A 16,086-nucleotide genomic window follows, 5' to 3' on the forward strand; every position below is an offset into this window, starting at 1 on the left:
GCTTTTTTGCCGCCACATCACATTGTTGGCTCATGTTTAACTTGTTGTCCACGAGGACTCCAAGATCTTTTTCACACATACTGCTCTCAAGCCAGGCATTGTCCCCCATTCTGTATCTTTGCATTTCGTTTTTCCTGCCAAAGTGGAGTATCTTGCATTTGTCACTGTTGAACTTCATTTTGTTAGTTTTGGCCAGTCATCTCTCTAATCTGTCAAGATCGTTTTGAATCCTGCTCCTGTCCTCTGGAGTATTGGCTATCCCTCCCAATTTGGTGTCGGGGGGTATAGCCAATTTGTTATGGTTATGTTTGTTATGGTTATGTTCCATCCAATATTTCTGGATGAGAGACCTCTAAGAGATCCTGTTATGAACAACACTACTCAGTTCTTACAAACTCAAGGAAGCCATGGTTTACTTGATGGAATCAATCAATACATTTTGTGATCATTTTCTTTTCGTATTGCTTTCTGCTTTTCTCAGTGGTATGGGGTTCTTTGTTCAATGAGTCGCATCATCGCATGATGCTCATGAAGTTTGAGTTACCAATTGGAAAATATCCAGGTGACGCCTGGACTCAAACTTCCACGCAGACATCTCTTCCATGTTCCATACTGTGTTTCTACTTTTTGCACATCTCCCACTTAGTTCAATAAGTCCGACTTCCCAGTTAATGGTCAGGGGACCGCCGTTCTCTCCTGATCTCTCCTGCCCAGGGAAGTAAGAGAATCATGAAGCAGCTTCCAACTAGTTCCTGTGGCGCTTGCACTTTCAACCAAAGTGACATGTAAAATAACAGGAGCTTTTGATCTTCAGGCGTTCAAAGCCAGTTAGGAAAAGAAGAAGAAGAAGAAAACCCATGTTGTAATAATCTTCAGTAAGGAATGCAAACTCCATAGGAATCCAGGGTTGTGCTGCTATCGAAATTGAATTGCTAATGAGAAGCAAGAATCCATTTAAGCCTGCCGAGGAGACCAAACGGAAAAACAGGAGGAGAACTGAAGCTCAAAGGGCATTTGTTGTTCTGCGAGGTTTTTTTTACTCCAAAGTTTTATCAAAAGCCTATCATGAAGCCATACACTCTGGCAAAATTCCTGCCCAGAATTTATAATCTTTGTGAAAGACTCTTTTCCTCTGATCCAAAATTATTAGAGGTGAGAAAAAGACAAAAATAGTTTTTGGCTGTTACTTCCAAGTTTTGAAATCCTCTTCCATAGTATAACAGGGTCATCTTTCAAAACGATCTTGACAGATTAGAGAGATGAATGGCCAAAACTAACAAAATGAAGTTCAACAGGGACAAACGCAAGGTACTCCACTTAGGCAGAAAAAACGAAATGCCAAGATACAGAATGGGGGACAATGCCTGACTCGAGAGCAGTACGTGTGAAAAAGATCTTGGAGTCCTGGTGGACAACAAGTTAAACATGAGCCAACAATGTGATGTGGCGGCAAAAAAAGCCAATGGGATTTTGGCCTGCTTCAATCTAGTTTCTAGATCTAGGGAAGTTATGCTCCCCATGCTCTATTCTGCACTCCGGGGCAGAGAGTTCCACTGCTGAACAGCTCTCACAGTCAGGAAGTTCTTCCTCATGTTCAGATGGAATCTCCTCTCTTGTAGTTTGAAGCCATTGTTCCATTGCGTCCTAGTCTCCAAGGAAGCAGAAAACAAGCTTGCTCCCTCCTCCCTGTGGCTTCCTCTCACATATTTATACATGGCTATCATATCTCCTCTCAGCCTTCTCTTCTTCAGGCTAAACATGCCCAGTTCCCTAAGCCGCTCCTCATAGGGCTTGTTCTCCAGACCCTTGATCATTTTAGTCGCCCTCCTCTGGACACATTCCAGCTTGTCAATATCTCTCTTGAATTGTGGTGCCCAGAATTGGACACAATATTCCAGGTGTGGTCTAACCAAAGCAGAATAGAGGGGTAGCATGACTTCCCTGCATCTAGACACTATGATCCTATTGATGCAGGCCGAAATCCCATTGGCTTTTCTTGCCTTCACATCACATTGTTGGTTCATGTTTAACTTGTTGTCCATGAGGACTCTAAGATCTTTTTCACACGGACTGCTCTCGAGCCAGGCATTGTCCCCCATTCTGTATCTTTGCATCTCGTTTTTCCTGCCAAAGTGGAGTATCTTGCATTTGTCACTGTTGAACTTCATTTTGTTAGTTTTGGCCCATCTCTCTAATCTGTCAAGATCATTTTGAATCCTGCTCCTGTCCTCTGGAGTATTGGCTATCCCTCCCAATTTAGTGTCGTCTGCAAACTTGATGATCCTGCCTTCTAACCCTTCATCTCAGTCATTAATAAAGATGTTGAACAGGACCGGGCCCAGGACAGAACCCTGCTGATGGCACTCCACTCGTCACTTCATTCCAGGATGAAGAGGAAGCATTGGGGAGAATCTGGGTTCGTCCATTTAACCAATTACTGATCCACCTCACCGTAGTTTTGCGTAGCCCACATTGGACTAGTTTGTCGAAGGCTTTCATGGCCGGAATCACTAAGTTCTTGTGGGTCTTTTCGGGCTATAGGTCCATGTTCTAGAGGCATTTCTCCTGATGTTTCGCCTGCATCTATGGCAAGCATCCTCAGAGGTCAGACCTCACCTCTGAGGATGCTTGCCATAGATGCAGGCGAAACGTCAGGAGAAATGCCCCTAGAACATGACCATATAGCCCGAAAAGACCCACAAGAACTTATTGGACTAGTTTGTTTTCCAGAAGGTCATGGGGGACCTTGTCGAAAGCCTTACTGATGCCAAAAAGCAGGCAAGGAGCCGGTACCCGCTCCTGCTTGCTTTTGCGTCGAGATGATTTTTGTACAGGAAGGGGACTTCCCATTACGTGCTCCCGAAGGTAATGAAAGTAACGAAATAATGGATATTTATTTGTTGTGTCAGAGCAACCAGTCCATTATATATTACATTTCTAACAGAGCAAAGCAAACAGACAGAAAAATACACATCTTGTGAGTTTGGTAGTTGGTTAAATGTCCTTTGACCAGTATCTGGCCACTTGGAGTGCTTCCGGTGTTGCTGCAAGAAGGTCCTCCATGGTGCATGTGGCAGGGCTCAGGTTGCATTGCAGCAGGTGGTCAGTGGTTTGCTCTTCTCCACACTCGCATGCCGAGGATTCCACTTTGTAGCCCCATTTCTGAAGGTTGGCTCTGCATCTCATGGTGCCCGAGCGCAGTCTGTTCAGTACCTTCCAAGTCGCCCGTCTTCTGTGTGCCCAGGAGGGAGTCTCTCATTGGGTATCAGCCATTGGTTGAGGTTCTGGGTTTGGGCCTGCCACTTTTGGACTCTCGCTTGCTGAGGTGTTCCAGCATGCAAGCAAGAAATAATGGATGAAAGGAAGGGAAATGGTTCCATGCACAAGTCTAATGCCTACACTGTGTGGGAGAAGTGAAATTCACATGAATTCATAAGACTTTAAAAAGCAGTCACAGATTGATGTGGAAGCAGGTCAGGATGCATTTGAGCAAAATACAGATTGAGCCATCCTCACTGCGGGGTGAAAATAGGACTAGCGGGCAATAGAGAAGTATTTCTATTTTTATCTATAAAATATTTGGAGGGTGCATGCCTTCGGTTTGACACATTGCAGATCATGTGCTGCCCTCCCCTTTGTTTGCTTCGTGCATGCTACTACAAATCCTCCTTTGGCTAAGGCAAGGGCTAGCGTGCATATTCAGCTGGGGATTTGGTATTACATTTTGCAAACAACAGAAAGAGGCAACAGGGAGAAAGCTAGGCCAGGAGAGCAAAAGAGTGAAAAACAAAATGACAAGTGACCTGGGAATATTTAAACACGCTGTCTGGCTTAATCCTTCTCTCTCACACACGGTCAGCAGGCAAGAGCTTCCATCCAGTGCATAAATATCAGTCCCTGCGCAACGGACAGTTGGCCAGCCAGCTTGGCAAGACAAATGAGCATAGACAGCTGTGAACACAGTACATCGTTCCGAAAGGGCAACCTGCCCGTAAAACAGCAGGAAGCCAGGAGACAACTTTGGAGAAGTTCTTGAGTGTCTTAAAAACAATAATGGCATGGATCTTAGCCCAATAGCATGGATCTTAGTCCAACCCCACGCCATGCAAGAATACCCAACGAAAGCACGCCTGAAAAATGCCCATCCATTCTCTATTTAAAGACCTCCAAATAGGGAAAGTTTTTGGACTCTTCAACATTAGTTTATTCTACTGTTGAATTATTGTTACGGTTAAAACGTTCTTCCGAAAGTTTGGGTGGAATGTCTTTTCTTGTAAGCTGAGTTCATCACATAGAATCATAGAATCATAGAATCAAAGAGTTGGAAGAGACCTCATGGGCCATCCAGTCCAACCCCCTGCCAAGAAGCAGGAATATTGCATTCAAATCACCCCTGACAGATGGCCATCCAGCCTCTGTTTAAAAGCTTCCAAAGAAGGCCATCCTCCTGGAAAAGCAGGCCATGGTCAAGGAAGCCATGGCCTGCTTTTCCAGGAGGATGGCCTACTGGCAAGGGATGGGGTGCATCTCACACAAGTAGGAAAACACCTTTTTGCTCACAGACTCGCAAACCTCATTAGGCGCACTTTAAACTAGGCCCACTGGGGGAGGGGGACAACAGCCTTGTGAACACTACTTTACCCACAATGTCAGGGTAGTTTTCAGTTCAGCAAAAAGAAAGCTTGTTCCATCTTCTACATGGCATCCTTTCACGTATTTTATCTATTATAATAATAATACTTTATTTATATACTGCTCCATCTCCCCGAGGGGCCTCAGAGCGGTTCCCAACTAACATCACAAAACATACAAAGTAAAAACAACATAACCATAAGATTAACAAAACAAAATATAAGCATAAAAATTGTCACCATAACGCACATATATTAAAAGTAATCCTGCCTATTCAAGGCAATTTAAAATTTTAAATGGCTATGGTTACCAAGCAAAAAGTGGGTCCTAGAAACAATATAATAGAAAAGCTGACTGGTAAAGCCTGGGGATCACAACCAGACACAGTGAAGACATCTGCCCTTGCACTATGCTACTCTGCTGCTGAGTATGCATGCCCAGCGTGGAACACATCTCACCACAATAAAACAGTGGATGTGGTTCTTAATGAGACATGTTGCACTATCATGGGGTGTATGCAGCCTACACCACTGGAGAAATTAAACTGTGTAGCCGCTATTGCACCACCTGACATCCGCTGGGAAGTAGCAGCCAATAGTGAAAGGACCAAGGCAGTGACATCTCCGGCCTGCCCCAGTTTCGGTATCAGCCACCACGCCAACGAAATAGCAGGGCTCAGGTTGCATTGCAGCAGATTGTCTGTAGTTTGCTCTTCTCCACACTCACATGTCGTGGATTCCACTTTGTAGCCCCATTTCTGAAGGTTGGCTCTGCATCTCGTGGTGCCAGAGCGCAGTCTGTTCAGCGCCTTCCAAGTCGCCCAGTTTTCTGTGTGCCCGGGGGGAGTCTCTCATTTGGTATCAGCCATTGATTGAGGTTCTGGGTTTGAGCCTGCCACTTTTGGACTCTCACTTGCTGAGGTGTTCCAGCGAGTGTCTCTGTAGATCATAGACATCCGGGCATCCCCTGGGCAATGTCTTCGTAGACGGCAGATTCTCTCATTCCAGAAACGACTTGCAGCATGCAAACAAGCAAGCAAAACAACCAACGAACCTTTTCAGGACAACCATGACAACAATTTCAATCAACATTGAAGGCATGTCAGCATGCCAGATTGTCTCTTGGTTTTGATGGCCTCCTGCAATTTCTGTATCAGTAAAGCCTAGTCTAGCCCAGTGATCATGGTCCTCTTTGCTAGGAAATCCATCCATCCTACTCTGTGCTGGTCCCAAAATACTGTGAGCATGACCTTGCCTGCTGAGAGTTGGGCACGTGCTTCTTTGGAGGTGGTGAGTCATGATGCTTCCATTGCATCCACTGGATTGTAGTCTCAGGAATCAGGATCAAAGTGATGGACCCTGCTTTCACCCTGTGTGATCAGTCTGTTGACAAAAGTCCTCCTGGTTTCATGGCACATCATTGCCAAGAGAGCCTGAGAGCATTCGACTCGTTCCTGCTTCTGGAAAGGTGTGAGCAGCCGAGGGACCCAGCGAGCGGATACCTTATGCAGGTGAAGATGGCCTTGGGAGATTTTTTCCATGGACCCCACACTCATCTTGCCATTTTGGGCTAGGTGATGAATGGTGTAATGGTTCTTACCTTGTAGGCCGAAAGAGAAGCCTGGAATGTCAGTAGGCAGGCCTCCATTTTGGGAGTGTAAGCATAAGAAGCAGACATCTTGGGAGTGTAAGAGGAGAAGAGGGGAGGAGCTGGAGCTCTCTCTGGATTGGTTAGGACAAATGGGAGGAGTTAAGCACAGAGAGGGAAAAGTGTCAACTTGATAGAAAGCAGGAGATTGATTTTTGGCTTTGAAGAGAGGAGACTGGCTTTGGGAACCGAGGAGAGAGGAGAGGTAGATTTTTGAGCTTAGATTTTTCTGTCAGAGGGCATTTGTGACAGGAGATTCTGCATTTTTGGCCAGGAGGGTCAAGGTAGACGCCTTGGGGCTTGTGTGGGTTTTTACACATAGAATCATAGAATCATAGAATCAAAGAGTTGGAAGAGACCTCCTGGGCCATCCAGTCCAACCCCATTCTGCCAAGAAGCAGGAATGTTGTATTCAAATCACCCCCGACAGATGGCCATCCAGCCTCTGTTTAAAAGCTTCCAAAGAAGGAGCCTCCACCACACTCCGAGGCAGAGAGTTCCACTGCTGAATGGCTCTCACAGTCAGGAAGTTCTTCCTCATGTTCAGATGGAATCTCCTCTCTTGTAGTTTGAAGCCATTGTTCCACGTCCTAGTCTCCAAGGAAGCAGAAAACAAGCTTGTTCCCTCCTCCCTGTGGCTTCCTCTCACGTATTTATACATGGCTATCATCATATCTCCTCTCAGCCTGTACCTGCCACGCATTGCTGTGGCCAATCTTCCCTCCCTCTTTCTCTCCTTTCTCTCTTTCTCTCTTTCCTTCCCTCTTTTTCTTTTCCTTCTTCTTTCTTCCTTCTTTACCTGTGTCCTTCCTCATAGAATCATAGAATCAAAGAATTGGAAGAGACCTCATGGGCCATCCAGTCCAACCCCCTACCAAGAAGCAGGAATATTGCATTCAAATCACCCCCGACAGATGGCCATCCAGCCTCTGTTTAAAAGCTTCCAAAGAAGGAGCCTCCACCACACTCCGAGGCAGAGAGTTCCACTGCTGAATGGCTCTCACAGTCAGGAAGTTCTTCCTCATGTTCAGATGGAATCTCCTCTCTTGTAGTTTGAAGCCATTGTTCCACGTCCTAGTCTCCAAGGAAGCAGAAAACAAGCTTGTTCCCTCCTCCCTGTGGCTTCCTCTCACGTATTTATACATGGCTATCATCATATCTCCTCTCAGCCTTCTCTTCTTCAGGCTAAACATGCCCAGCTCCTTAAGCCGCTCCTCATAGGGCTTGTTCTCCAGACTCTTGATCATTTTAGTCGCCCTCCTCTGGACACATTCCAGCTTGTCAACATCTCTCTTGAATTGTGGTGCCCAGAATTGGACACAATATTCCAGGTGTGGTCTAACCAGAGCAGAATAGAGGGGTAGCATGACTTCCCTAGATCTAGAGACACTATGCTCCTCTTGATGCAGGCCAAAATCCCATTGGCTTTTTTTGCCGCCACATCACATTGTTGGCTCATGTTTAACTTGTTGTCCACGAGGACTCCAAGATCTTTTTCACACGTACTGCTCTCGAGCCAGGCATTGTCCCCCATTCTGTATCTTTGCATTTCGTTTTTCCTGCCAAAGTGGAGTATCTTGCATTTGTCACTGTTGAACTTCAGTTTGTTAGTTTTGATGGGGAATCCTCACCATAAGCCGCTTTCGTCTCACCGAACGTCTCCTTTGGTGTGGAGCCTTTCAAGTCAAGGAACCTGAAGACTGCTTAGTATTCCACTGGGTCCATTCTCAAACCTCACCCCACTTCGATACCTGTAAACTCAATACCATTATCAGTTCTGAGTTGTAAATTGGCACATAAGCAATAGAAACTTATATCATTACTCATGTGTAGTTTCAGCATTCTGTGATAAATAGAAGTGGATCAGGGAAAATCTTTAATCTATCTAGTAGGCTTGGGTAACAACGGAAAAATTTGTTTCTAAACTCGTTTCGTTTTTAGGGGGCCCTTGCGTTTCGTTTTTTTAAAGAATTCCGAAATTTTCCTTTTAAAAATTTCAAAATTTATGAAATTTCGTATAATTACAAATCAATTCGTTAATGGCGGACGCGATTGCGCAATATGCTAAAAAAACCTCCAAATGGGACAGGAGGAACTTCTGAAGCTTCCCTCTCCCTCTGTTGTCGACAAACAACAACTATAAAACTTGCACCAGACATGCCAAAATAATTACGAAATAATTACGAAATAATTACGAAATAATTACGAAATAATTACGAAATAATTACGAAATAATTACGAAATAAATTGAAAAAATTGTTTCGAATCTAATTTACTCCTCACACTATTCCTGCATGGCTCAATATTGGATCGTAAGCTAATTTAAATACGAATTAATAACGAATTACGAAATTAACGAACGAAACCGCCCAAGCCTACTATCTAGCTATCATCTCTTTCTCACTTTCTCTCTATTTACATACAGTTAGCTTACCTGTTGTACAGAAGAATATCTGGCTTCCATATCAGTCCATCTGGAAAACGGACATTTTTCACTCCCGGATAGTCCGACATATTCCACTGGAGGTAATAGTCTGTCCAATACTTGAAAATGAGAAAGAAAAGCAGTCCAAAAATGCAGTCATTTCCATTTCCATTAGGCCTAGCTTTCTTCTGCAGACTCACCGCCCAGCTTCTCCCCTAAATGAAAGTATTACTTCGGTCTCGCAAAAAGCAACATTATGCTTATAAACACAAACCCTTTACAGATGGCACATTTAGCCACCTTAAGCAGGAAAACAAATTGAAAGCATTAAAATTGCATTTTGGGTCACCCAATCGCACACAACAGCCCGGGAAAGAGATTTCGGCTTGTTTGTGACTTACCGCTCCTGTTGCCTCAAGCATAAAATTGGACGATGGCAAATTATTATTTTGGGGGCTTACAAAGTCTCTGCATTTCCTCCAATTACATTTGTCTTTGGAGCCATAACTCGGTGAGTTCCTTTTCGCCGAAAAAATGATTAGACTGTAATAACCGATTAGAAGCACATTAGGTCGGACGGCGAAAGGTCTCTTCTCTGATAAGATACGTGAGCAAATTCCATTCTCCAAAGGAAACAAGGCAGGTCCAAGATTTGAGGAAATGTCTCGTAATAGGAAGGAAGTAGCATTCTGTTCACATCAAGCCCTCATTAAAAATGAATTGTTCAAAGAGTTTCAAGGCCGGCGGGTGAGGAGTTCACACGTACAAGCAAACCACTTGATTAGTGTCGTCTCAGCATATTTCTCCACTAAGCACATCGACTGAGTTGCTACATTGAGGAAACTGAGCATAATTCCATGCTCACAAGTTACACTGCCTTGTTAGTAAATTGTAGCTAACTATCCACCTGCATAAACATAAACATAAACATAAACATCTACTTCTGCTTCATTGACTATTCTAAAGCCTTTGACTGTGTGGATCATAATAAATTGTGGCAAGTTCTTAGTGGGATGGGCATCCCAAGCCACCTTGTCTCTCTCCTGAGGAATCTGTACAAGGACCAAGTAGCCACAGTCAGAACTGACCACGGAACAACAGACTGGTTCAAGATTGGGAAAGGCGTACGGCAAGGCTGCATCCTCTCACCCAACCTTTTTAACTTGTATGCAGAACACATCATGCGAGGATGTGCGGGGCTGGATGAATGCAAAGCTGGGGTGAAAATTGCTGGAAGAAACATTAACAACCTCAGATATGCAGATGACACCACTCTGATGGCCGAAAGCGAGGAGGAGCTGAGGAGCCTTCTAATCAAGGTGAAAGAAGAAAGCGCAAAAGCCGGGTTGCAGCTAAACGTCAAAAAAACCAAGATTATGGCAACAAGAACGATTGACAACTGGAAAATAGAGGGAGAAACTGTGGAGGCCGTGACAGACTTTGTATTTCTAGGTGCAAAGATTACTGCAGATGCAGACTGCGGCCAGGAAATCAGAAGACGCTTCCTTCTTGGGAGGAGAGCAATGTCCAGTCTCGATAAAATAGTGAAGAGTAGAAACATCACACTGGCAACAAAGATCCATTGCCTAGTCAAAGCCATGGTATTCCCTGTAGTCACCTACGGATGTGAGAGCTGGACCTTAGGGAAGGCTGAGCGAAGGAAGAGAGATGCTTTTGAGCTGTGGTGTTGGAGGAAAGTGCTGAGAGTGCCTTGGACTGCGAGAAGATCCAACCAGTCCATCCTCCAGGAAAGAAAGCCCGACTGCTCATTGGAGGGAAGGAGACTAGAGACAAAGTTGAAGTACTTTGGCCACTTCATGAGGAGACAGGAAAGCCTAGAGAAGACAATTATGCTGGGGAAAGTGGAAGGCAAAAGGAAGAGGGGCCGACCAAGGGCAAGATGGATGGATGGCATCCTTGAAGTGACTGGATTGACCTTGAGGGAGCTGGGGGTGGTAACGGCCGACAGGGAGCTCTGGCATGGGCTGGTCCATGAGGTCACGAAGAGTCGGAGACGACTGAACGAATGAACAACAAATCCACCTGCAAGCTCAGTGCATGCTGCATGCACAACCATTTGCAATGTGCAAACATATAATGCTAAACCATCCGTAAAGAACTTCGTTTCCATAACTTTAACCTGAATAAGTAAAGGTAAAGGTTTTCCCCTGACATTAAGTGGATTACTCCAGACTGGATTACTGCAATGCGCTCAACATGGGGCTGCCCTTGAAAACGGCTCGGAAACTCCAATTGGTCCAACGGGCAGCAGCCAGGATGTTAACTGGGGCCCACTACAGAGAGAGGTCAACCCTCCTGTTTAAGAAGCTCCACTGGCTGCCGTTTATTTTCTGAGCCCAATTTAAGGTGCAGGTGCTTACCTACAAAGCCCTGAACGGTTTGGGACCACCCTACCTGCGTGACCGTATCGTTGTCTACGAACCCACACGTTCACTCCGGTCATCTGGAGAGACCCTGCTCGTGATCCCGCCCGCGTCACAAGTGCGCTTGGTGGGGACACAAGACAGGGCCTTCTCTGTGGTGGCCTCCCGCCTCTGGAATGCCCTCCCGAAAGACCTCAGACAAGCCCCTACATTGGCAGTCTTCAGAAAGAATTTGAAAACCTGACTGTTCCAACGTCCCTTTTCAGACTAGGAACCCCAGTACCAAATCCCAGAAGCACTTTAGTTAGAACCAAGATCACCGCACACCGCACACCGCACTTATATTATAATCCCATATCCCTCCGACACATCAGCACTTTTAATCCTGTACCCCTACTCTGGCCGGCTCAGTTTTAATAATGTCTTGTTGTACTGCTATTGTTATTGTTCTTGCTTAACTGTTTTATTTGCTAGATACTGTATTGTTGTATTGTGTGGGCTTCGGCCTGTTGTAAGCCGCATCAAATCCCTTGGGAGATGCTAGCGGGGTACAAATAAAGTTATAATAATAATAATAATTAAGTCCAGTCATGTCTGACTCTGGGGTGTGGTGCTCATCTCCATTTCTAAGCCGAAGAGCCGGCGTTGTCCATAGACACCTCCAAGTTCATGTGGCTAGCATGACTGCATGGAGCGCCGTTACCTTCCCGCCAGAGCAGTACCTATTGATCTACTCACATTTGCATGTTTTCAAACTGCTAGGTTGGCAGAAGCTGGGGCTGACAGTGGAAGCTCATGCCACTCCCCGGATTCGAACCTGCGACCTTTTGGTCAACAAGCTTAGCAGCTCAGTGGTTTAACCCACTGCAACACTGGGGGCACCCTGAATACGGTTGTTTATTTATTTACAGTATTTATATTCCGCCCCTCTCACCCCGCAGGGGACTCTGGGCAGATTACAAAGTACATAATATACATGGCAAACATTCAATGCCATAGACACACAAGATACATGGACAGACACACAGAGGCTATTTAACACTCCAGCTTTTTCATGAGGGTATTCCAGCCACCAGGGGAGCTGTTGCTTCTCCATCCATTTGTACTTCTTTATTCTTTGCATTCTTGCTGGAGATTTTTATGGCATCATAAATTAGCCTCCCCGCATAAGCGGTACCTAAATTTCCTACTTGACTGGTGTAACTGTCTTTTGGGCTGCAAAGGTCGACAGCACGTTACACAAATTGGTCAGAAGCTCACTCCAACCCGAGCTGGCTTTGAACTCATGTGTAGTGATCTTAATGCAGGGTTTGAGGAGTTGTAGTTTTCCTTACACTGAACCCCCTGATGATTCATCTAAGGCAAACTTGCCCAAAGCAGACTTACCCAACAAACTTGCCCAACATAACAAACTTTAAGTACAAATGGAGTTTTTCAGGGTTAACCTGGTATGATGTGACTTGTAGTTCACCCACAACCTTCTGCATTTTGTACAATTAAAACATTGACTTTTTCAAATAACCCAAGCAACACAAGTTAGTAATATATTAAAAAAAATGATTTTAAAAATGGTTCAAAACTCATTTCGGATGTAGGGGGCGCTAGTGGTTCAATTCTAAAGTTAATTCTGATTTTCACAGGAAAAAAATTCAAAACTTTTCAAAACTTCTGAGTCTTCCGAATCCTTTTGTTAATGGTTTGAATGTGTTATTTCATGTTTCATTGGGTGGTCTTTACTTGGAAAGTAGTTGATTTACTCCAGAAACGGGGAAAAGCAAACGGTGGAAATTCCTTCCTTCTCTGGTTTAAAACTGCCTTCTCTGGCTTGAGCCAAGGCCAGGGACCAGACGCGGGGAAAAGCTGAATAATTTCTGACTCACTTCCTGAGTCATAACAAAAATGGAGAAAAAACGTTTCAGAAGGGCAAAGGGACTTCCGGTTCTTAAAAAAGCTTCAACATCACTTCAAAAAATTAATTTTAATAAAATTATTACGAGCAACGTGTTATCCGAGCTGCTCTATCCATGCCTACTATATATATATAGGCCAGAGACCAGAAATGGGGAAAAGGAAGCGGAGGAAATTCCTTCCTTCTCTGGTTTAAAACAGGCTTCTCTGGCTTGAGCCGAGGCCAGGAAATTCCTTCCTTCTCTGGTTTAAAACTGGCTTCTCTGGCTTGAGCCGAGGCCAGGAAATTCCTTCCTTCTCTGGTTTAAAACTGGCTTCTCTGGCTTGAGCCGAGGCCAGGAAATTCCTTCCTTCTCTGGTTTAAAACTGGCTTCTCTGGCTTGAGCCGAGGCCAGGAAATTCTTTCCTTCTCTGGTTTAAAACTGGCTTCTCTGGCTTGAGCCGAGGCCAGAAAATTCCTTCCTTCTCTGGTTTAAAACTGGCTTCTCTGGCTTGAGCTGAGGCCAGGAAATTCTTTCCTTCTCTGGTTTAAAACTGGCTTCTCTGGCTTGAGCCGAGGCCAGGAAATTCCTTCCTTCTCTGGTTTAAAACTGGCTTCTCTGGCTTGAGCCGAGGCCAGGAAATTCTTTCCTTCTCTGGTTTAAAACTGGCTTCTCTGGCTTGAGCCGAGGCCAGAAAATTCCTTCCTTCTCTGGTTTAAAACTGGCTTCTCTGGCTTGAGCCGAGGCCAGGAAATTCTTTCCTTCTCTGGTTTAAAACTGGCTTCTCTGGCTTGAGCTGAGGCCAGGAAATTCCTTCCTTCTCTGGTTTAAAACTGGCTTCTCTGGCTTGAGCTGAGGCCAGGAAATTCTTTCCTTCTCTGGTTTAAAACTGGCTTCTCTGGCTTGAGCCGAGGCCAGAAAATTCCTTCCTTCTCTGGTTTAAAACTGTTTTCTCTAGCTTGAGCCGAGGCCAGGAAATTCCTTCCTTCTCTGGTTTAAAACTGGCTTCTCTGGCTTGAGCGGAGGCCAGGAAATTCCTTCCTTCTCTGGTTTAAAACTGGCTTCTCTGGCTTGAGCCGAGGCCAGGAAATTCCTTCCTTCTCTGGTTTAAAACTGGCTTCTCTGGCTTGAGCCGAGGCCAGGAAATTCCTTCCTTCTCTGGTTTAAAACTGGCTTCTCTGGCTTGAGCCGAGGCCAGGAAATTACTTCCTTCTCTGGTTTAAAACTGGCTTCTCTGGCTTGAGCCGAGGCCAGGAAATTCCTTCCTTCTCTGGTTTAAAACTGGCTTCTCTGGCTTGAGCCGAGGCCAGGAAATTCTTTCCTTCTCTGGTTTAAAACTGGCTTCTCTGGCTTGAGCCGAGGCCAGGAAATTCCTTCCTTCTCTGGTTTAAAACTGGCTTCTCTGGCTTGAGCGGAGGCCAGGAAATTCCTTCCTTCTCTGGTTTAAAACTGGCTTCTCTGGCTTGAGCCGAGGCCAGGAAATTCCTTCCTTCTCTGGTTTAAAACTGGCTTCTCTGGCTGGAGCCGAGGCCAGGAAATTCCTTCCTTCTCTGGTTTAAAACTGGCTTCTCTGGCTTGAGCCGAGGCCAGGAAATTCCTTCCTTCTCTGGTTTAAAACTGGCTTCTCTGGCTTGAGCCGAGGCCAGGAAATTCCTTCCTTCTCTGGTTTAAAACTGGCTTCTCTGGCTTGAGCCGAGGCCAGGAAATTCCTTCCTTCTCTGGTTTAAAACTGGCTTCTCTGGCTTGAGCCGAGGCCAGGAAATTCTTTCCTTCTCTGGTTTAAAACTGGCTTCTCTGGCTTGAGCCGAGGCCAGGAAATTCCTTCCTTCTCTGGTTTAAAACTGGCTTCTCTGGCTTGAGCCGAGGCCAGGAAATTCTTTCCTTCTCTGGTTTAAAACTGGCTTCTCTGGCTTGAGCCGAGGCCAGGGAATTCCTTCCTTCTCTGGTTTAAAACTGGCATCTCTGGCTTGAGCCGAGGCCAGGAAATTCCTTCCTTCTCTGGTTTAAAACTGGCTTCTCTGGCTTGAGCCGAGGCCAGGAAATTCCTTCCTTCTCTGGGTTAAAACTGTTTTCTCTAGCTTGAGCCGAGGCCAGGAAATTCCTTCCTTCTCTGGTTTAAAACTGGCTTCTCTGGCTTGAGCCGAGGCCAGGAAATTCCTTCCTTCTCTGGTTTAAAACTGGCTTCTCTGGCTTGAGCCGAGGCCAGGAAATTCTTTCCTTCTCTGGTTTAAAACTGGCTTCTCTGGCTTGAGCAGAGGCCAGGAAATTCTTTCCTTCTCTGGTTTAAAACTGGCTTCTCTGGCTTGAGCTGAGGCCAGGAAATTCCTTCCTTCTCTGGTTTAAAACTGGCTTCTCTAGCTTGAGCCGAGGCCAGGAAATTCCTTCATTCTCTGGTTTAAAACTGACTTCTCTGGCTTGAGCCGAGGCCAGGAAATTCCTTCCTTCTCTGGTTTAAAACTGGCTTCTCTGGCTTGAGCCGAGGCCAGGAAATTCCTTCATTCTCTGGTTTAAAACTGACTTCTCTGGCTTGAGCCGAGGCCAGGAAATTCCTTCCTTCTCTGGTTTAAAACTGGCTTCTCTAGCTTGAGCCGAGGCCAGGAAATTCCTTCATTCTCTGGTTTAAAACTGACTTCTCTGGCTTGAGCCGAGGCCAGGAAATTCCTTCCTTCTCTGGTTTAAAACTGGCTTCTCTGGCTTGAGCCGAGGCCAGGAAATTCGTTCCTTCTCCGGTTTAAAACTGGCTTCTCTGGCTTGAGCCGAGGCCAGGAAATTCCTTCCTTCTCTGGTTTAAAACTGGCTTCTCTAGCTTGAGCCGAGGCCAGGAAATTCCTTCATTCTCTGGTTTAAAACTGACTTCTCTGGCTTGAGCCGAGGCCAGGAAATTCCTTCCTTCTCTGGTTTAAAACTGGCTTCTCTGGCTTGAGCCGAGGCCAGGAAATTCGTTCCTTCTCCGGTTTAAAACTGGCTTCTCTGGCTTGAGCCGAGGCCAGGAAATTCCTTCCTTCTCTGGTTTAAAACTGGCTTCTCTAGCTTGAGCCGAGGCCAGGAAATTCCTTCATTCTCTGGTTTAAAACTGACTTCTCTGGCTTGAGCCGAGGCCAGGAAATTC

At 45.5% G+C, this 16,086-nt stretch overlaps 1 protein-coding gene across 2 annotated transcripts in view; it reads right to left on the reverse strand.

The window, feature by feature from the left end:
* LOC132762611 (neuronal acetylcholine receptor subunit alpha-7) overlaps window positions 1–16,086 on the reverse strand; it is a 155,401-nt gene that overhangs the window by 48,455 nt on the left and 90,860 nt on the right. Inside the window, exons 1-2 of one of the 2 annotated variants that reach the window (XM_067471252.1) lie at window positions 9,106–9,344; window positions 8,714–8,823 (exon numbers count right to left, since the gene is read on the reverse strand). In XM_067471252.1, the coding sequence (XP_067327353.1) occupies window positions 8,714–8,823; window positions 9,106–9,126 (131 nt within the window). In that variant the 5' untranslated portion in view covers window positions 9,127–9,344. Of the gene's footprint in view, window positions 1–8,713; window positions 8,824–9,105; window positions 9,345–16,086 lie in introns of those variants that run through there. The other variant, XM_067471251.1, reaches the window with a different exon arrangement.

Source organism: Anolis sagrei, chromosome 9, assembly GCF_037176765.1.
Source record: "Anolis sagrei isolate rAnoSag1 chromosome 9, rAnoSag1.mat, whole genome shotgun sequence".
NCBI classification, from domain to species: Eukaryota; Metazoa; Chordata; class Lepidosauria; order Squamata; family Dactyloidae; genus Anolis; species Anolis sagrei.